The sequence below is a fragment of the Trachurus trachurus genome (assembly GCF_905171665.1).
Source record: "Trachurus trachurus genome assembly, chromosome: 2".
In the NCBI taxonomy this organism is placed as follows: Eukaryota; Metazoa; Chordata; class Actinopteri; order Carangiformes; family Carangidae; genus Trachurus; species Trachurus trachurus.
Window position 1 is genome coordinate 10,707,141 of NC_139914.1, and position 22,924 is coordinate 10,730,064.

The 22,924-nt window shown below is 44.5% G+C and overlaps 1 protein-coding gene across 1 annotated transcript in view; it reads left to right on the top strand.

The window, feature by feature from the left end:
• The first annotated feature begins 385 nt into the window (after positions 1-385).
• The window catches only part of LOC310999315 (FERM, ARHGEF and pleckstrin domain-containing protein 1-like), a 54,206-nt gene continuing 31,667 nt past the window's right edge, over positions 386-22,924 (top strand). Inside the window, exons 1-2 of the mRNA XM_083989659.1 lie at positions 386-615; positions 5,696-5,908. Of these exons, the coding sequence (XP_083845785.1) occupies positions 5,735-5,908 (174 nt within the window). The 5' untranslated portion in view covers positions 386-615; positions 5,696-5,734. The remainder of the gene's footprint in view (positions 616-5,695; positions 5,909-22,924) is intronic.

Below are 22,924 nucleotides of genomic sequence, written 5' to 3' on the forward strand. Positions count from 1 at the left end.
TAAAGAGTAGCAAAAAGTTAAATGACAGCAAAAATACATCATAAGCTGCACAATTTGATGTTTTAATTGTTGAAGTAGCTAGCACAAATGTTAGAAGCCAAAAAACTGTGGAAGTTATAATAATAATAATAATAATAATAATTAAGAAAATTGCCTATTTAGTGTGAATTAAATAGTAGGCTATTAACAGTTGGCTCTTTTATGGTTGGGTCCCAATTAAAATTCTCTGTTTCCCCAGTCCACCGTGTGATGACGCTGTCGTGCCGCCACGGCAGCACTTTCTCTCCGCCTGGTTTCTGGTTTGTAGTGTAGTGCCGGGGTGCTCGTGCTGGAGGCGGTGTGTTTCGCTCTTCATTGTTTGAGTGGAGAGCTCAATGCTCAATGCTCGGCTTTCCCACATTTGTTTCAATGGCCACCGCACAGAAACCACGTCCCACCTGAGAGGGAGCGGTTCAAGCTGCGTGGAGAGAGAGAGACAGAGACCCACGGAGGGAGCACCGTGTCCAAAGTGAACCGCAGCTGAAGGGAGCGCGCTGAGTGGGATTTTACCGTGTGTGCTGAAAATAAGAGCTCTTATACTGACGGACAATCTGAGGATCCTGAGGAAAGAGGGGGGTAAGGAAATCATGCTATCCGGATTATCAAGCGACTTACACGTAGCCTGCCTGCTCCTCCTCACTCTGAGCATTGTGCTTTTTATACATCCAGATTTCTTTTTTTTAAAAAGACTAAACGCTTTGATTTCTTCAGACACCAGATAGGTAGTTCGCTCGTCTCGATAACAACCGGTCTGTTCATTTTCCTAATCGGCTGAGCTTCAGGGGGTCCAGCACAGCTTCTCCTACTGTAAGCTTAGTGACAGACAAGAATAGCCTTATCCAGTAAGTGCTTTAAACATTTTCATAGGTTGTAACGATTTTTACATAATTTACTGTTTTGTTGTTTCAACTACCAAATTCTTTGGATGTTTCTGTATCATTATACCTTCTTTTTTTAGCATCTTCCCCAGCAACTCCCTTGTGTTTTGTGGTAATAACGTGGTAATATCCATTCAGCAAACCCTACCATAACCAGCAGTGCACACACAACACACAACAGAACCAGATCTTTAAGTGTGAGCAGGTTGCCCTTAGCCTACTGACACCTTTGCTGTGGCCTTAAGGGATTACTCTGCTAACCTACATTCAGGCGTTTGCACTTTGCCAACTGTACTCTGCATTATGTGCTTTATCTTGGCTGCTTCTCTTGACAAAGCCGGCCGAGCGCTATTGTCGCAGGCAAACCTTGACCCGCCACCCAGCCCCGAGGGAATATATGCATGGCACCTATCTGGTGTCAACATCAGCTGACAATCAAATCCCCTTTTCCCTTTATAGATCTCCAGGGAGCACAGGCCCTTTTCTGCACCCCTCCTCCCCTTTGGCGTGAGGTCAGAGCATAGGGTCAGTGGAGGAGGCTGCATCTATGATCAGCATCTTCTTCCTCATACATTTGCCTAATGGTGGTTGCAGCATAGGTCCTAAGGTGCAGGCTTTTATCATCTGCCCTGCCTCCCATTCACTTTTGCAATCAATATCACACCCACCATGCCAGTGGAATTGGCTTTGTGCGCTCCTTTCTTGCACACACACACTAAACCACACAGTAGAAATCCCCCCGAGGGCAGTAGAGTGGCTTATTGGCTCCACCAGTGGAGAGTGTCACCTTGATACAACCTGGTACAGCCATTAATCAGCCAAGGACCATGGATTTAAGTATTCTGTGTTGTAGCCTTGATGCCAATCTCACCTGTAGGTACTGCTCAGGCTGTGTGTCAGTTCTTGGATGAGTCAGATAGTGTTTTTTTTCAGTTTCTGTATTGCTTTGAAACTGCTCTCCCAACATCGTTATGCAACAACCATGTGAATATCCCTCCCCCTTTAAATGTAACGTCAAATTTAACCTGCAGTCTTGATTAGGCTCACAAAATCGATGGTCACGCTTGATAACACAGATTTAAAAACCAGATTTGTAACCTCTACAGCAGCACAGTACACACTCACAGCTGATTCCCAGGGCCTGGCTTTCCCCCTCACAAGCTCTTGGGAAACTTTCAACTAACACCAGTTCAAAGGCTGGTTGAGAGGCCTTGGTCCCGCTGCTGGAAGCTCCCACAGTAGCCTCCTTTGTGCGTGTGCGGCCAGCTCGCTCTGTATTCCTCTCTTGCTTAACTAACTCTGTGTATAATCCTCCTCCTCCCGGCCCCTGCAGAGGAGATGAGGAAACTTCTGCTTCCAAACTTCCACTCTTTTCAGATTTATGTCGCTGAGAAATGGATCCAATAGCTTGCGTGTTGTTCTCAAAGTCTTAAATCAGTCCAGTCAGCATTCATGATTTTTTTGTTTATGAGGGAAAACTCATTGTGGTAGTAGCTGCAGCGTTGTTGTTGATGACTTTGTGTTGAGAGATTGTGTTCAGAAGATGATCTAGTGATGTTTGTCAGGGTAATTGGCACCTGCCTGTTAGTGAATGATTAGGTTGAGCTATAAAACTGGCTCTGCGCTTTGCTTTGAAGTGTGACAAGGAGGTGTAGGGTTTCAGGATTACATTATTCAAGCACCAGCCTCTGTGCCAATGCTGAACTACTAATAAACTGAAGTCTTCATTTCAGAGCAGGAGGGAAACGACTGCTCCCACAGGTGTAATGAGTAACCTGACTGTCGGGTCTCTTTTTATTGTCAGGTCACTTCCTTGGCCCGGCTCCAGTTTCAAGTTTCGGGCTTTTTGTCACTGAGGTGAAGAGAGCTGATCGTTTGTGTAGTGCAGGTGGTGGGATTAGTAAAAGATAATGACTTCTCTGTGTCTGTGTCTGTTGTATAACCTTCCTGGGAGAGATTAAGTTAGGTGTGAGAGCGCAAAGGTGAACTGATTAAAAAGAAAGTTTCTATGCAAATTTTAAACATGGCTTGTGATTTCCTTTATTCAGCCTATTTACAAATGTGACATAAGAATGAATATTTACATTTGTTTCTGATGCCCACATGAATTTAAAGGGATAGTTCAACATTTTGGCAAAATGGCCCATTGCCATAATCCCTATAGTTTTATCAGTAGGTTGTTACTTTTAATTGTCGGTGCAAGCTATTCTTAGAACGGTGGAGCAGAGCCGCAAGCTGCTCAGAGCTATGCTATGGAGGCTAATGGGATTTCTTGGTTTCCCTCATCAAACTTTTCAAATACACAATCCATCAACTCCAAAACACTCTGTTGGACAAGTTGCAACCTGCACATTCACCACGCTATGAGATAATAATGTAACGTTACGAGACGGAGTTGTTTTCAGGGCAAATACAGAGACTACTTACCGAAAAACTGCCCCCGACGGTCCGCGTTTCGGAGTTGTTGGATTGTGTATATTTGATGAGTTTGATGAGAGAAACCAAGAAATTCTATGGCAATGGGCCAATTTGCCAAAATGTTGAACTATCCCTTTAATATGATGGTATGAAAGATACAGAAAGCAAATCCTCACACTGAAGCCACTGGAGCCAGAGAAGGGAAATCGATCATCATAACAGTCGCAGATCAGTTTTCTCTCTGAACCCACACATCCCCAGAGTAGATGGTGCACAGAGACTCCACCATAAACTTCCCATCGTAGCTTTGCAGGGAAAAGTGTCCAGCTCTCAGTGGATTTGAGGATAGTCTGCAGAAAACCACTAATTACACACCGAGTTTATTCTCCAGATTTGGGCAAGAGAAAGCTGCATTTCTCAGGATTTGGACCCGAGACATCCTCATCAACCTGATAACATACTTTTAATGTGGTCTTCAAATATGGACCGTATGCTGGACTCGGAGAATGCCTCGCTGACGGCACTTCTACCGGCAGGGTGGATGTTTGCCATCACGTAGGTCATCTCAGTTCACTGCACCACCCATCTGCTCCTAAACATTTAGAAGTGACTGTTTATTGCTGTTCAAAGGGGGGAAAGGCTCATTTTCACTGTAGCTCTGTTGATAATGGATTTTACAGGCTGATATTTGGGAAAAACATTGGGTTTCTCAGACTAAACATGTGTTTAATGACAGATTCATTGACAAGAAATGATGCAATGTGCAACAGTGCACCCATACACACTAAAAAAGTCAATTAGGGTGGTGAATATTGATTTATTGATCAAAACACAGGTTTGTGTGGCAGTGATCAGCAGTGGGTTACCCTGCTTTACCCCCCGACTATCTTCTAAAACATTCCTCAGGCCTGATGTCACCAAGCGTCTGAGAGGATATTTATTGTCTGAGGCTGAAGTTTATCAAGTGTAAGCTGTGGGAGTGGGGGGGGAGGGGGGGGGGCGGCGGTGAAAAAGTGTGTGTGTCTGTGTTTGAGGCTGAAAGGAAAAAAGCGGGGGTTGTGGGTGTCTTTGTGTGTTCTCAGACCGTATCTCATCTGCCCCACTTGTGAAGCTTTTGATTCAAGTCTGAACTGGTCGAAGACAGAGCTCTGTGTTTGGTTTGTCGAAAACGCAGTTAAATCCCACCTGCATGCGCTGTAGCTGGAACCAGTGTGTGTGTGTGTGTAGTGAGCGTCTAGCAATGTGTGAGACACGTCTGTCTTGTCCGCCTGCTTCTTCGCACTCACTGACTAAATCCCCCTGTGGTTTCTAACATTGTGCAAGGCCAATTTAACCCAGACTGAATAAATGTGGTGAGATTTTTTTTTTTTTGTACATTTCTTGAACTAATTTAGCATAAAGTTTCCCTCTCTCACCAAACAGAGCCTCAAACTTTAGTTTCAATCTGTATTTTTCCACGTTTGAGACCAGGAAGCAACTTTTAACCTTTGTTTTCTTACAAAAGGTTGATGAAGCATCTGACCCCGTTGACCGTATAATAATGTTATATGTTTATTGATATGGTTATTATTATTTATGGTCGTTTTCCACTAGCTTGACACTGTTCTACTTGTTTTTTTTGGGGGGGGGGTGGGGTTTGGCTTTTTTGCTTTTCCACTAGCACTCGAGCATCCGACAAGAATCGAACCCGCTAAGTTTAAAAACACAGCAGCAGCGCCCACTGATCTGTACTGAGACTGTTGTTATTCTTTCACCTGAGTGAACGAACAGTAGAGCTGTAACTGTGCAGTGGAAACCCTGCTTTACATTGTTTAAACATCTAAAAAAAAAAGAGTTATCTTACGCTAATAAGTCTACATTTTCTCCGGTAAGTCGCTGCCTTATTTTCCAAGATGTCACTCCTCCGACTCTGACCTGGTGCCTGGGTGCTTGACGTGATGTCACTCTCAAGCCCGCGCTCGTGGGAGTAATTCACGTCGTATTAACTCCAGTGGCGGCCCACCACTCCTAAATGAATGTAGAGGAAACACTGATCTGTTCTGTTCTGCTTTTTATTTTCTTCACTGGATAAAAACCCACAAAAGGCATGTGACAATCACACAGAAGAAATACAGGAATGCCTTACAAGGGAAGTGTGTGTATAAATTTACCATTACACAGGAAATGATGTCACTGTGCTATTTAGGATGAGAGCCTGGATGTTAGAGGAATGCGTGCCTCTTGTAGCTCCAGGGCCTGCTATGTATTTAAGAAGCCAAAAATCAAAAATACTCCAAATCACAGACTGAGGAGAGTTTTTGGCTTTGCACATAAAAAGACACAAACTGAATTTTCCCTCTCTCTCCCTCTCTCTCTTGCAGACGTGAGCAGAGGCGCCTGCAGCCCGTGAGCGCGTCACGATGGTCGAACCAGCCGACAGGCCGTCCACGGCCGGACACAGGCTGGGCGCACCCGAAAGTTTCGGGGTGTCCACCCTGGAGCCGGGCCTGCGTCCTCCCGCCCAGACTCCAGGGAGACAGGTCTCCATACGGGTGCAGATGCTCGACGACACACAGGAAGTCTTTCAGATATCGGTGAGTAATGTGTGTGTGTGTGTGTGTGTGTGGTTCCGAGTTGTTAGATGATTTCAGATCTAATTTAGGGATTTTCTTGATGAATGGTTTTAAATGAGCATGTCCTCTCATCTCACCTCATGAAACCTGTTCTGTTTTACCGTCTGTCAACACATCAATAGACCAGATTAACGCGGTATAATTAATCTGACATCCTAAATGTCTTGGCAACAAATTAAAGAAGCGGCGGCGGGGTGATGGTGATGCCTTCAGGGCTCAGCTGAGCTGCTCCTCCCTGTGCTGCTTCTCTGGATTTGTCTGCCTGCTTTTTTGTTTTTTTTATCCACTTCCTTCTGCTGTTGCTGCACCGTCACATCAATGACTGATGCAAATCTTCATTTATGTGTAATAAAACCCTCCAGTTGTGGCTTATCAAAGACGTTTCCCTCCGTTCGCCATTATGCAATCCAACAGCTGTTTGAGGTTGCGAGAGACGACGGCTCGGGATCTTCCCTTTCACCTTGGAGCCTTATCTGGTATCTCCACTTCCTGGAGATACGCAGGAAGTAGGAGAGAGGCCAACTTCCTGTCTAAGCTCACCACACCTACAGCCTCATGGACAAAAACACACACACACAGCAGCCTTTCAACCCTTTTTTTGTCTTTATCTCTTAAATGTCTTGTCCCTATCCTTTTGGCTTCCTCTCCTCATCATTACGTCCTTGTGCCCATTCATCTCCTCACTTATACAAACATATGTAACTCTATATTGTTTATAGATTCCAGTGACTAGTCACACTGATTAGCGATCTAAAGTGTTTGCATGTGTTTTGAATCAACGGGAATTTCTCGGTGAGCCCGAGCATGTCGAGAGCATGCGCTCGCATATAAAGCGCGAGTTTGTCCACGGCAGCTCTCTGACTTCCTAATGCTGTTTAGAGAAAGAGCTCCTCTGAGACCCCCCCCCCCCAGCACTGCCAGCAGCTTTAATGACATCGGTGCTGTGGCGATCTGGTATGTCATCCTCTGGGTGGGTGTAGTCTGGATTAATGCCTGTTGCAAGCTGACGGGGGGGGGAGCTTAGGTTTCATGCCCTCGTCGGTGATTTGCACGCCTTTAGAAGAGGAAAAAAAAAAAACCGCCAGCTGCTGTATTATTTTTCAGTTAGTGAGTTTTTATGATGATAATTAAGAAAGAATCCAGGGAGAGTCACTGTCTCGGCCGGCTTGTTGAACATCCAGAGCTGCCGGTTCATAATTGGCTTTTGCAAACATGCCAAGAATGTATGTGGTTGTTAGTGTGTCAGTGCCTGAGGATGCGTCTGTGGCTGCGTGGACAGTTTGACAGAAAGTCCCAGGAAGTGGTCTGTGTTTTTTTTTGTTGTTGTTGTTTTTTAAAGGGATACTTCACCCAAAATCGATAATTCACCAATTTTTCAACTTACTGTCATGCCAAGGAAGGGTTTGGAGGACTTTCAGAGTCATCAAAACGATTTTGGCATCTGGCTGGCAACGGATTTTCATATCTCTGTTTGATTTGATGTTTGTGCGCATGCGCGAGATTTGCTGCGAGATGTTCTTCCGTGTTTACATCATACATCCAATGGTTTACAACGACAAACGAACATCTCGCAGCAAATCTCGCGCACAAACATCTACAGAGCCACTGGGAGCTAATTGCTACATCAAGGCTAAAAACTGAGATCAAATTTATTTTTTCCAACAACTTTTTCACGTTGCGGCTTCAGTAGGCTACAGTTGGGTCAGTACAGACGAGCAGTATGGAGGTATCTGGATGTTTCATAGTGTGTGTTTTGGACAATTCAAAAGTGAGCACAATCCGCCGCCATTATATGAAAGCTCTCTATAAGAACTCTGAAAGTTCTGCAAACCCTTCCGTGGCATGACGGTGAGTAGAAAATTTGTGAATTATCGATTTTGGGTGAAGTATCCCTTTAAGCATTTTTCAAAATCCTAAATTGATGTACGAACAGAGAGCTGGTGGTTCTCCACCCAGCAGCAGGGATGCATCCCCTCCATCCCCTCCAATCCTCAATCTTTCACGCACACGGCGGACATACTGTAGCTTATCTCTGTGGAACATCTTTGGACGTCACTGCTCAGACCGCAGCAGGAGAGAGGCGCATCAGCTGACAACTGCAGCATGACCACAATATATTAGCACTGCACTCCCCACACACAGTCGCACAAACATACCGCACACACACACACATGCAAGGGAAGGGTGGGATTGTTTGTTTGCTGTCACAGGAGGAGCCCGAATGTGAGGACCCGGGCAGGGAATAATAACGAAGGGAGAAGTGAAGATGGGAGGAAAAGAGGAAAAGAAAGAGAGAAGCGAGTAGAAAAGCACAGGAAGTGAGCCAACCGAATGAATGACAGCCGATTTCACAGCCGATCACAGGTTCAGTGAAATAAAGGAGGTGTTGTCTTTTGAGCTCGACCCACCTAATCAGTCTTTTTCCTGCTACAAGGCCGTCTACTGTGTTTGTGCAGTCGGTGCAGTCTAACATGTAAATCAAGAGAGCCTGCGGCCTACACCACTGTTGGCACTTGTTTGGGCATTTTCCCTCTGCAGGGAGGTAAACAGTCTTTAAACCAGCAGAATGGGCGCAGTAAATTTTAAAAATCACTTTACACTTCAGCTAACTGTTGGCATGCTGTGGTCTGGTTGTAATGTTTAAAGGGCTTAAGTGACCAAAAGGCAGCAAGGTGATTATGCACATTAGTTTCTAAACCCACACACGGCTCATAGCTTTGGTTCAGACATGGTGGTTCTCCACTGGTTAAAGGGATAGTTAAAGATTTTGGCGCCTCGCCTATCACCATAATCCATAGTCATAGGGATAGGTTCAATGCATGTTGTTATGAGATCAGCGGGGCAGAGACGTGAGCTGCTTAGGTCCCCTGTCCCTCTTAAAACTTATCAAATACACAATCCAACAACTCCAAAACGCTCTGTTGTGACCTACACATTCACCACACTATGAAATAATCATGTGTAATTATGTAACATTACGACACATGAAGCAAATGAAAGGTAATGAACCTACTCCTTTGACGATAGGGTTTATGGCAATAGGCGAATTTGCCAAAAATGTTGAACTATCCCTTTAATGATTAATTATCCGTCTATAAATTTAGTGTAAGATCCAGACAATCTGGTGCAACATCGATAAAATTGCATCCCTTAGTTGGATCCAAGGTGGTTGACATTGAGAGCTCAGGCTTTTCATCCATCAAAGTCCCTTTTATGTTTCTGGTGTTAATAAAAATCAGCGGCATCCTCAGGGTTTAGACTGGGAATGTGAACCCCTCCCTCAGCACCGCCAACAGACTCTATTACCCCGATCCTCATGAGGAGTAACATGGAACACATTCGTTCAAAAAGGAGATCCTCCAGAGCGTCGGCCTGTTTTTCGAGGCTCCGAGCCTGAATACCATTTAAATCCAACACAGCCTTTTTCCCCTTGCAGTAGATGTTACAGCTGAGCTTCTGCTTCTAACACAAGGTGTAGCGTCGTTGTTCGTACTTTTCTTTGTTTACTGTCATTTCTTTCTTTTCATTGTTTAGGTCTACATTTCATGAATAAATCATCCTAACAAGACTGCATTAGTGCACATATGGCAACACACACACACATAGGCTACTCTCTCTTGGAGGCTTCATTATTAATTTGGAGTGGAAGCAGTATGGTAGTGCAGAGCAGTGTCAGTCACTCCCACCTGGTAAATAATTAAAGGTAGAGTGGGTACACTGTGCGAGTGGATTTATCTGTGTGTGTGTGTGTGTGTGTGTATTTGCATGCTTGGTGAATACTGTTACTCATTTCCTTTGAGACAGTTGTTCACCTGTTCTAGTTCGCTGACAGTGAAAAGTCGGACATCGGTTTCCACAGTGTGCCGGAAATGCACGAGCAGCACGGCCCAGAACACGACGCCCCTCCTCCTTTTCCTACAACAGACGCATCTGTGAATACAACTTTGATATTTGGTTTTCATTACAGTTGTAATCACTTCAAGATGCTCTGTTTAAGTGTGTATCAGAAGGGGGGGGGGGGGGGGCTTTGCAGATTGATTTGCCCTCACATGGAAACCCTGCTGCCCCAGATTCTCTGAGTTGATCTTCAGGTCACGGCGTCAGTGATTGAGGGGAATTTTCCAAGAGAAACCATTTTGGTTTGTGCGGTGGAGATGGATAAAACTCAGAGAAAAGGAACAAGTGACTGGACTTTGTTAACTTAAGATTAGCTGGCCTGCTGTGTTTTCTCAGTTTAACCCAAAGTAGCCATGTTAAGTAATGTGAACAAAGCAATCTAACATAGGCAAAAGGGAACACGATGGATTTTCTTCAGGTATTTTCCTCTCAAGTGACAGTGGTAGGATTTGTTCTGGCATATTAAAGGGATAGTTCAATATTTTGGAACGTAACATTACAAGATGGAGTTGTTTTCTAGGTAAATTCATGCAAAACCGCTGATGCGCGTGTCCGTCGGGGGCAGCTTTTCAGCAAGCAGTCTCTGCATTTGCCTCGAAAACAACTCAGTCTGGTAACTTTCTGTTATTATCTCATATTGTGGTGAATGTGCAGGTCACAACTTGTCCACCAGAGCGTTTTGGAGTTGTTGGATTGTGTATTTGATGAGTTTGATGAGGGAAACCAAAAAGATCCATGAGCTCCATAGCGTAGCTCTGAGCAGCTCACGGCTCTATATAGCTTTCACCGACAATTAAAGGTAACAAAACTACTCCTAAAACTATACGGATTGGATTATGGCAATGAGCCAATTTGCCAAAATGTTGAACTATCCCTTTAAAAGATAAAGCAGGTGAATAAGTGGATGGCTGCCGGTTAGAAAGGTGTAATGCATCGTTGGTTTTGAATAGCAACGGTCTTATCCTGAAGTGAAACAAAACAAAGGGAGAGGCCAGAGGTGGAGCAAGGTTTTTGTTTTTTTTATTCTGCAGCAGGGAGATTTTTTGGGTTGTTTTTATTTCTGCAGCAAGGAAAAACAACAAATATTCTGATGCTTTCAGCTTTGGAAACTCTGGAAACAACATCCAACCTGGTGGTTTTCACATTTTAGCACATGTCATGACGGCACCTGCAGTTTACGGTACTATATCTACATAAGTCCTGCTGATTCCCTGTAGAGCAGTTGAGCTCAGTTAAGTCGAGCCCCCATGGACTTGCCGTCACTTTGAATATCTTAGATGATGCATGTTTTAGCCTAATACTTGTAATGATTAAGACCTACATGTAATATGACAGAGCTTTCACTCCTGCTTCCTACAGTATTTATCTTTCCATAGCCCTAAACGCTCTCTTTTTCTCTTTTTTTCCCTCCACTCTAGTCTGATCAGTTAATATTTCCGCTGCACTGTCTTGCCTGGCACGCTGACCTTAATCCATGCAAGACCATCATCCAACCCACCCTCATCAAGATGGACTTTCTCACTGCAGCTTTAAACTGCAGTGGGTCGATGAGGAGAGGGGGCGTGTGTGTGTTGTTTGCATGTGTGTGTGAGAGTGTGCGTGTCCGGGTGCAATAAGATCAGCGAGGGTGTTTGCAGGGTGATTAGATTGTGTGGCTTCGGCTTCGTCATCTGCATGGCTCCTGATCTTTTGTCTAAAACAAAGCTGGGGAAAGATACAGCACTGCTGCTGCTGCAGGGAGGGAGGGAGGGGGTGAGGGGGGGTTGTGTTGTGAGGATTAGGATGATTGAACTGCTCCATAGACAACTTCATTTGATGGACTTGCAGTTCCCCGAGGCCTCTGATAAATGAGCTACAAGTCCCCTGCCACATTATGCACAAACACACACACACACATGCTTCGCTCCTTTGCTCCAATGTGGAGTAGTTGACATTTCAAATGGATGAGGCTTTGTGCTGCCGTCCGCCTGTGGAAAGGGCAGATATGAGAGGAATGAGAAAGGAAGAAGACAGTGAGACAGTCACACCTGTAAAACAAAAAAGTGTCTGCAAAGACAAAGGGGGCAATGAAATCACAGAAAGACACAGTTCACTCTGCTCTCTTGGGGGCTGAATTCATCTATTTAGCATTTAAATGGCAGTCTGCTCATGGTGAGGTTGAAGACATTAGTATTAATGCAGCGCCCCAGTGAAATAGGATGCACAGAGCCCGACAGTTTAGTTTTATTCATCAAATGAAAGAGGGAGATGATTGTGTGTGATCCTCTCCTTTGCTCTTTTTCCTTTTTAAAATTCTGATTGTGTTTGTGTATCTTATTCACACAGAGGCGATGTGTGAAAGGCAGTTTAATAGAGTTATTTGAAATGTTGGCTTTGTGATCTCTGGGAGTTTACGACCCCTCTTCTTTTCTCCTTTCTCTTCTCTGTCCATCCCATCTCCAGATAGACCTCCTCTGATCCTCCTAATAATCTCCTCCCTTCTTTGTTTCTGCTTCTCTGGAGCACTAACAGAACTAACAGTATATTTGGCAGGCCTCATTCATCACCGTCATCCACAGAGACCTGCTCAGTGTGTGTTAAACCCCCCCGGTCGCCGCTCAACCCGGCACCGTAACACACTAAATCTATATGATGCTGTATATATGGGCTCACGAGGGCCATATGACACCATGTTATATTTTATAGGTTCATGTATATGATGAGTGCATGTGTGCATGCTAAAACCTGCCCAGCATTTCTCCAGTCTCTTAAAGGGATAGTTCAACATTTTGGCAAGTTGGCCCATTGCCATAATCCCTATAGTTTTAGGAGCAGGTTCGTTACCTTTAATTGTTGGTGCAAGCGATTTTTAGAACGGTGGAGCAGAGCCGTGAGCTGCTCAGAGCTACGCTACAGAGGCTAATGGGATTTCTTGGTTTCCATCATCAAACTCAACAAATACACAATCAGACAACTCCAAAACGCTCTCATGGACAAGTTATGATCTGCACATTCACCACGCTATGAGATGATAAGGTAACATTACGAGACAGAGTTTCAGAACGTTCCGTTACTAGAAGTTTTGGAGTTGTTGGATTGTGTATTTGATGAGTTTGATGAGGGAAACCAAGAAATCTCATTAGCCTCTGTCGCGTAGCTCTGAGCAGCTCACGGCTCTGCTCCGCCGTTCTAAAAACAGCTTGCACCGACAATTAAAGGTAACGAACCTACTCCTGAAACTATAGGGATTATGGCAATGGGCCAATTTGCCCAAATGTTGTACTATCCCTTTAATAACAGTTAATTATCGCTCTAATGGAATAAATGTTAGATGAGATTTGCGGATGTAATTCCCCTTTATGAGACTCTTAATGATGTTAATGCTGGATGAACGTGACTGAATAATGTATGTTTTTTTAATCATAGTGCTGAGCCACCCCCCACAGACCTGCACAGAACTGCATCATGGGAATTTGTAAATCATATTGATGTTCACATTTTCTGATTCGATCTCCCCGTTTTTTTTTTGAGATGCCACAAGCCGTAGGGTCCCAACAAAGAGGTTCAGAAACATGTTGATGCAGCGTTCCTGCACACAGAGGAACCGTTGAGTATTATGTAATGGTTGGCGTTCGCTCGTCTCATTCCTGCGGTCAGGGATCTCAGAGAGGGACTTGTGACTGTGGACTGATTTTCCCCTCAGCTACTTCTTCTCCTTCTTTCTCCCTCCGTAGCTGACCCTAAACTTTGACCCCACCCTCCTCCACCCTCCTCCTCCTCCTCCTCCTCCCGTGGAGAAAAGGAAGAGAGGATTTTCCCATGGGGATGAATAAATATCATTCTGTTTAAAGGGGGAAAAATAGTATGTGCAGTCAGTGCTACTGTTGCAGCGGTTCAACAGAAACATGCATTTTGTTACTTTTGGGTGGGTGTGTCCTGCACATGGAGCCACGTGGAAGCATTTAGCCCCGCGCTGAGTTCAAAGACAGGGCCACAGACAGACCGAGCTGCCTCCGAGCTAGGAAGCAGGGAAACAAGACAGGGAGATTATTACTCTGAGTATCGCTGATGGAGAGACAATTACCGAAAGATTGTGCACGTCTGAAAGGGAGCAGGACAGGACGCGGTGGGGGTGGAGAGAAATGAAAAGGGCTCCATGGAGGGAGGAGGAGAGAGAGATTGCAGCATGGGCGGAAGAGAAGGATGCATACAGACACACATCCGTCTCCCACAGAAGCCTTTTGGTTGCGCCGGAACGAGCCAACACTGTCCGCTCTGCTCTGCTCTGCTCTGCCTGGCTGCTGCACATGGGCTTTTTTTTTTTCTCCTTTTTTTCTCTTCTTCTTCTTATAATTGCAGTGAATGAGGTCCCCAGTGAGGAGGCTAGCTAGTCAAGCCAGCAGTGGAAGCGCAGGGCCCCATTTAGGGTAATCACTGTACCTCCGCTTCACTGTGCTACACTAAACCACCGCACCAATTTAGTGGCTTTAATGGATTACAAGTATTGGTTTGGAGCAGCCTGCTGGGGCTGTGGGTAAGGGGGGATGGGGGAGGGGAGGAGGAGGCATGGGCTGCAAGTTTCACCGTTATTTCCACAAGTTTGTCTTGTCACTCCGTCCTCGCATTTGTTATATAAATGATTTCCTGTATTTGAACCGAGTTGTTTTACTTTGATGCATGACACACGCTATCATAATATGTCAGCCTCCTTGTCATCACAGCCTGCGCTCCAGTTTGGCACCGTGATACCTCAGCGGTGTTGTTTTAAACACAATGGAAAAATTAACAGCAACTGCAAATTGGTAGTTTTTTTTATTATTATTTTTTATCATGGCCACCAGACGCCTTGGCAGGCAGCCAGAGTTTATTTGTAGCTCCTGTTGTATTTGACAAATGAAATCTGGCTGTGGTAGAAAACCAGGAGCTGTACAGTTGCTGCTGGACTCGGTGGTGTAGTCGCTCCAGGCAGCAGATCTGTTTTTCCTAATGAAGCCTGACTTTTGATTCTCTCTCTTCCACCTGGAAAGTAAAACTTAATTTGTCAGAGGGGCTGAGCCAAACGTAGGAAATGTCACTCAGAAATGAACGTTTTTCCTTTTTATTCCTCCGGTGCGTGTGAGACGGATGTACGTGGGGAGAGTTATTAAGCTGTCTCTGCCGCTGTAAATCTCCGCTCGATGATGGAGGAGAATATTTAACTTGTGTCTGAGTTTTCCCTCGACATCCAGGACAAAGACAGGTAGATGGTAAAAGGGGAGGAGGTGCTGGACTCTTCCTGTTAGAGAATTAAAAAAGAATAATAGTCCTAAATAGATTTTTATTTTTATCTGCTTGTCCATCCTACACTTTAGACTTCAAGTTTGGATCAAGCATTCATTAGGACTCAAGGATGAACAGATTAGATTTGGGGGTCAAAGGTCAACGCTGTTTCAATTTCCATTTCCAATTTATTTATTTTTCAGGAGGACAGTGTGCAATGTTCAGCATTCCTTTCTAACAAGGAGGAAGGGATGTTACCAGATGTTACTAGGCATGGTACCTTAAAATAAAAAAAGAAAATATAAAATATAAATAAATTTGCCATATAAATAATACAATCACAGTACAGTGTAATGCAAGGCACATAGGCAATAGACAATTAATATATAAAACTGTACAATAATGCAATACAATACAGTTATAATAAGTCACAGTACATTATAATGCAAAGCACATTGCAATATGCAATTAATAATAATAAAAAAAACTGCACATTAGAGCTCAAATATTACAATGGTGTTATAAATTGTGATACATAATAGTAGAAATTGCACATACCAAGTGGCCTATAGTAAGTAATAAGCAAAGTGGGGGAAGGGGCTGTGTAGATGGTGTGTGAACCTTGTCATCTCACTTGATAGGAAACAAAGATGTAACCTGAAACTAGTTTCAGTGGCGGAGGCAGATGGCTACTCTGGTTTATTTCTAAGGTTGCATGTGGAGCTCTACTTAAATAAGTCCTCAGCATGAGAGTCTGACGTCCTCGGTGCGCTTTAGATTAGAAAAAGAAATACACAAGTGGGCTTGTTAAGAGTTTAGCAACCGTCTTAAAGCCCCGGTGTCAGCTCCAATATCCTAAATGAGATTTCTCCCCCTTGCTAAGTGTGAACCATGGCTCCTTATTAAAGGCTACAGAGCTGCCTCGCTCAATCTCTGTCGCAGATCTGGACCAGGATCTGCTGCTTCACTCCTCTTTAGTCTTGAGTGTGAGTGTGTGGAAGCAGCACACAGCACTTTTTGTTTTGGTTTCTTTCTTTTTTTTTTTTTTTTAAAGTTGAAGTGTTTCTAAACCTCTTCCCTCTCGCTCCCTCCTCATCTCCGTTTGGATGTTTTCCAGAAGCCTCAGTGGAATTCAATGGCGTCTCCCCTGCCGTGTCCCCTGGTCTCCTGCCGTCCGTCTCTCTGAGAGACCGGCGGAGGAATGTCGGTTGAAATGTGATGTTTGGGAGAAAAAAAGTCGTTTAGGTTTTCACCTTTTACCACCTTCCTGTTATTTCTCACTGAGCCTTTTCTTTTCTTCCTTCTTTCTCTCAGTCTTCACGCTTCTCTGTGTCAAACTATTTCGTCATGGCTGAATCTCATCATTCTTACAGTGTCTGCAGAGATTGTGAGAGATCTGATAAGATAATGGACGTGCCTTCTCATCGTCAGCCGTTAACGTCAGTGTGAGAAACCAGTTTTAATTACACTGAGGATTTTTCGGCTGTGGCATGATTGAAATGTTGTTCTTCACTTCTAAATCATCTGTGCAGCCTGGCACAGCCTCACAACCGCACACACAACTGTGTTTGCCACAGGCATAGTTTAATTATTCAGTTGTGTGTGTCAACACCATTTTTTATTGTGTTGTGAATCATCTGTTTCGGCTACAGACACACACACACAAACAAAAACACTTGCCAAGCTGAGGCGTGTGACTTTTAATTCACATGCTGTGAGGTTAACTGAGGGCGGGGGACGTAAAACTTCAACCATAAACATACACACAGTCGCTGTGGTCCTTGAAGTGATGGGGTGTGTCACCAAAAACAAAAAAATGTGTGTCATGTCTTTATGTTCAGGTGCTGAGGCGGAGGAGGAGGAGTGTGTTTTGCTGTGATGCACTGTGCGACACTTCCGAATCGAAAGCTCGAACCATCCGTTGTGATTTTATGAGGGGCGCCTCCATAGGTCCAATCCATACTGGAAGTCCCAACCAGAATTTGGTCTTTTTCGTGTATATTATTCGCCATTCCATATCGGTATTGTGATCTACCAACTGAACTAAAGTTTGCAATCCACCATAAAATGAGAATAAAAAAAAACAACTATATATTAAAGCAAGTAGATTGTCGAGATTAAAACTGAATACGTATAAAAAGGCACCGTCATAATCCAATCCATCCCGGAAGTCACAACTGGAAGTTGGTCCACCACCATAAAGTGATAATTTAAAGGTGTACAGAAAAGAAAATTGAATTTGAGCCCACTCTGGGTCATACCAACTGAACTAAAGTTTGCAATCCGCCATAAAATGAGAATTTAAAAAATATGCAGGTAGATTGCCGAGATTAAAACTGAATAAGTATAAAAAGGCACCGCCGTAATCCAATCCATCCCGGAAGTCACAACTGGAAGTTGGTCCACCACCATAAAGTGATAATTTAAAAAGGTGTATATAATAAACCAAGTGGATTACGGAGATAAAAACTGAATAAGTATAAAAGAAGACAGGATGACGTTTGTCTTCCCCGTGTGTGGCCAGATTTAAGAGACTCCATTACAAGACACCATTCACACGACTTCACAGTATGTAAAACTGAAGAAAAATGATGATAATCAAAGAGTTACAATGTTAACTTTTCATCGATTTGCAATTAATATATTATATTATGTAAATAATATATATAAATAACAAAATATAATGAATAAGATACACGGATTGGATCCATACTCTTGGATTTTATCGCTCCGCGTCCCGATGGAGCTCCGCAGGCTTTTAGGAAACAAAAGCCGTCCTGTTGCGAGATTTACAGAGCTCATAATTGCACGAGGCGCAGCGCTAACACACCCACCGCCGTCCTACACAAGACGACGTTAATTGCTTCTTCTTTTTTTTTTTTTTATGGTACAACATTGTGCTTGTATTCCCCCTCTGCTGCTCATTTTAATTGTCTGCCTTAAGTGTGCTTCCAGCCGGAACACAAACACAGACACACACACACGCTGCACAGAGACACACACCGTTGTCCTTGTAGCAGCCTGGAGGCATTTTAATCGTTTTCCCCCCATCAGGTGTGTTGTCAGTTTGATTTCCCACTGTGCCTCGCTGTCACTGCAGACAATGTTAGCAGGTATTTTTTGCAAACATGCTTTTGAAACACTACAGTTTGGCATACATGTGTGTGTGTGTGTGTGTGTGTGTGTGTGTGTGTGTGTGTGTCCCTTCTGGCCGTGAGGAGGAACCGGCCGTGACGTCTGCTCAGCAGGTTAAGCTGTTTAACCTAATCCCAAAGAGAGAACGTGATTGGTGGAGAGTTCGTGCGTTTTTCTCCCTCAAGCACATGAGCACCCAGGCTCTGCGTCTTCCTCTCTCCATCTTCATCTCCTGCCTGCAACAGCATAGAGGGAGGGGGGGGGGTCTTTGCCATTTATCATTTACCATTTGTTGATGCATTTGCTTGAGGCAGCATCAAGGAAAGCGGCACTTTTAATTCTGCAGTGAAGTAGATTTTATGTGTAAAAGGAAACATTAAAGGGATAGTAGGTTTGTTACCTTTAATTGTCGGTGCAAGCTATTTTTTGAATGGCGGAGCAGAGCCGCAAGCTGCTCAGAGCTACGCTACGGAGGCTAATGGAATTTCTTGGTTTCTCTCGCGGCTCTGCTCCGCCATTCAAAGAATAGCTTGCACCAACAACGAACCTACTCCTAAAACTATAGGGATTGTGACAATGGGCCAATTTGCCAAAATGTTGAACTATCCCTTTAAAATACTGAGAAGCACTGATTCATCTCTGGGTGTTAGTGTTACAGTGCAGCGCTGCACGTCACTGTAACCCAAGCTCTTCACTGTTGATTTTTCGGCCTACTGACCTGGTGTTTCCCAACAGGACGCAGCACGCTCTCTGGTATGAAGCTTTCATATTTCCGCGATAAGTTTCATCTTATCTTTTCTCATATCTCACTTTTTCCTACACCCATTTCTTTCTTCTTTTATCGCATGCATCTGAAGTTGTGGCTGCCCAGTTTATCCAACTGACGGATTTCTTTGCTGGGAAGGTAAATATTTCAGGAGAGGTGCTGCTAAATCGATGGAAAGAATAAAAAACAGTTTTAAAGTGATAACTCAAAGCCATAACATCACAGGCTTCTTCTGTGCCTGAGAGTGAGCTGTTGCTGCAAAGACCCCCGCTGGAATTCACAGCAGGGGACAGAGAGAAGAAACTGAACAGCTTTGACTTTGTTTTTTTTTTCCCCCTGTCTTTTCCCCTGTGGAGAGTTCTTATCATCAGTCTCACCCATCTGGTTTCTATCCCTGTTGACATTAGTCAAGAGTCCTGCAGACTTGAGCGGGAGTAGAGAGGAGTGGTACCTTTCAAACACCCCCACCCCCCCTCACACACACACTTCATGCCAATTTGCTCCAAGGCGTTTTTTCTTTTGTCTCATGCATGTCTGACTGGAATAACGAATTTCCGGAAAAGCTCAAAAGGTCTTGGTGCTTAAATAAATTTCCTCGTGGAGTCTGCAGTTTGTGGAGTGGGCCAGATCAAACCGGATCAGTCTAAAGGCCGTATGTACAAATGAAATAAGCCCCCCCAAAGGTAGTCCATCATCACACCTGAAATGCTATGTCCTTTGGATATCATAGGTCGTTTGCGTCAGCGATGCCGAGGGACTCTCTGTAAACCCTCAGCACCGCACCACAGATGGTGTGAGTGTTTTCCTTGGCCCTGGACTGCAGGGGAAGACGGGATCTGAGGAAAAAAGGGGGTGGGGGTTGAGGGGAAAATGTTGGACGGTAAACAAAATAATAGATTCAAGGTGAATAAATCTTTTACTTGGTGAATGCTGAGAGAATAGGAGGGTAAAATGCAGATCGTTCCGTCTGTTATTTATGCATTTTCATTACTGTAACTGCTCATCTCTAACATAAAGGGAGCGCTGGCCTCAGTGAAGCAGTTACTAGAAGAGTAGAGAGGTTTTATCCGGCGCTGGCCTCGAGGGTCAAAAAGAGACGAGATGTTAGAAAAAAGAGAGCGATTACTTTGATATACCACATCCCAGTTTATCCGGGCAGTGACCTTTAAGCACGAGAGGAAGAGAGGATTAAAAGGAGTGAGAGAGGAGAGGAGAGGAGAGGAGGAGAAGAAGTGTGTGTTTTCGCTGGCTGGTGATTTTGCCGAGTAACACTGAGGGTGAGTTTGGCAGAAGGGGACGGCCTGATGGGTAAACACACACGCTGACAGCTTCATGGCAAGTGTCAATGACAGGCGGGAGGATGGAGGGAGTCCAGAGGAGATCCTTAGAAAAAACAGAGGGCAAGAGAGACACAAGTTAAGCTGTGTGTATCCCATAATACACGGAGCAATTTGGTGGCTTTAAATCGATTTAAGCTGTGTTTTTTTTTTTTTTTTTTTTTTTTTGCTGACACATGCTGCTCCAGCTTTGTTTATTGTGAGTAAGAAAAACCAGAAACACGTACTGGCAGCTTGGGATCATCCGCCACAGTCAACCTGCCTATAGCTAACCATAATGGATATTTTTACATTAAGTTGTAACTCACAGACCCCTAACATGCATTTTGTTTCAGGGCCACCACTATAATTTGAGTGTAGTTTGCCGGCCCATGAGTCATTTCATAAAAGGTAAACAAGAAGAGGAAGAGGAACCACAGCTGCAGACAGGCCCTCGCTCTCCGGTTTATTGGTTTATTTTTGGGGACTCTCGCTTGCTGGAAAAAAGACATAACCAGCATTTTAGCTGCTCGGATTTGACCCATCGATAAACACATGTTGCACTTTTCCTCATTAAAGGTAGAGTCTGGAGTTTTTTTCCGTCTCAGTTTGTAAACAAGGGGCCGCTCCTCTTGGGCTCAACTGTGTAGCCTCCTGCCCCTGACAGCAGCAGTTGTCAGGGCTGTAAAGGAAAGGAAATACAGTCCGAGTGAAGTGCTGAAGCCATAGGCCGATAGCCGGCCGTCACCAACAACTGGAGCCTCCAGCGTTATGTTGTAACAAGCAGGAGAGAGTTGTGGTGAGCTGGGAAGACGGTGTTAGCGGTGGATGCTAACCGCTACCGCTAGCTGAAGTTAGCATTGAGCTAGCTCACCAAAACGGCCCTCATACTTGTTACCAGTCGAGGCTTTAGTTCACTTCACACAGACTGTATTTCTTTTTCTTTGCGGTCCTGAGTCTACTGAGCTGCTGAGAGAGAGAGAGACATGCTAGCACGCGCTAACATCCGGGATAGCTAGTGGGGCTAGCAGCCCTGAGCCCTCCTACTCTGCTGCACCTGAGCTCTGTCATTGGCTGGAGAGAAAACACAGACTCTCTCGCTCTCCACCCACAAAAGTCCCTTTGCACAACAAAACAGCAAAAAACCAAAATACAGGCAGGAGGAGGGGGGCGCTGCAGACACAGCCACCACCACAGGACTAGAAGCCCATCGGTGATGATTAAGACGGATTTCATTTGTATAAGTCTAGTGTTTAAAAAAACTCCAGACTCTACCTTTAACTTTGTCACTAAGCAGAGCTGCAGGGGCACAGGGGAAAGATGCAGTGCTGCTGCTTTTAGTCCTACTGGAGCTATTTCCAAGACTTGTCCTCTGAGAGGTTTTTTTGGCCTGGACATTTTGGATGATGACCGCCAGGACCGGAGCCAGATTCCTGCTCAGTTCACTGTTGGACAGTTGGTTGTTAGAGCTTTCTGCTAAAACCTGCTCGCCCTCTAATTATCTCAAAAAAAAAAGAAAAAAAGCCATGTTGGTGTAAGGACAGCTGTGTGTAACTGGACCCTGCCTTTAAAGATGCGACCTTGGCCTTTGCAGGTTGTGTTTACAGTCTTGAGTTGGAGTTAGGAAATTCTGACTTCACCATTTTCTTGCCAGACTCTTTATTGTGCACAGATCTGCGTGCCAGTGCACACGCCAGTGAATGTTTCACTGTATGCATATGCGGCAGAGAAGGCCCTCCGTGTGTGTGTGTGTCTGTTGGGGGGGGTTCGTGAAGCGTCATTCCACATCTAGATAAGACAATAATCGTGCTCCAAAAATCTGTCTCCTGTGTGTAAGTGAGTGTGTGTTTTTGGCAGACTAAGAAAGGCTCATTGATGGAAGCTGCTGAATGAGGGGATTGTGATTTGAACTGAAAGGACCCCAGTCTGCGATCCGCGGGGCCCAGCCTGCTCTGCTCAGCTGAAGAATCTCAACACACACACACACACACAACATAATACATAGGTTATTTTTAGGCCGCCAAACGTTCAAAATGTAAAACTTGCGGAGGAGATTTCCCTGAGTTGCTTTGTCGTTAACGTCCTCGCTGTGTGACCTCCGGACTATTTTTATTCTTGTATTTCATTATAAACAAAACCTATATATATCATGTTTGACCTCGGGCCTGGTGTCCATTTCCTCTGCTGGAACCGTTGCCAAGATCGGAGCAGATCATGAGAACAGACTGGACTTTCTCAAGTGCCACTTTCATTTAGAGAGCAGCATTTTCACTCTTTCCTAATGCAACTCTATTGGTTATCACACAAAGCACCACTATCTGTCACATATGCTTAGAAATTCAGCTTGAAAACCTGACAAAGACTCAAAGCTCACACCTGGTATTCACATCTGCCTCGGACAGCTCTAAGTACAGGTGTAAGCTCTGAGGTCTGCACTGTGTTTTGACTCTTCGGTGTCTGTCTGCCCCTGCTGGTAAATGATCAGCTCAGGGTTTCGTTTCCCATGGTCCCACTTCCCTCTCTCGTTTCCTCTCTCTCTCTCCACAGAAACTATCAAGTGAGAGTGCGACGCTGCTGCTCGGAATAAAACCACCAAAACCACTTGAAAACTTCAAATGTGGTTTT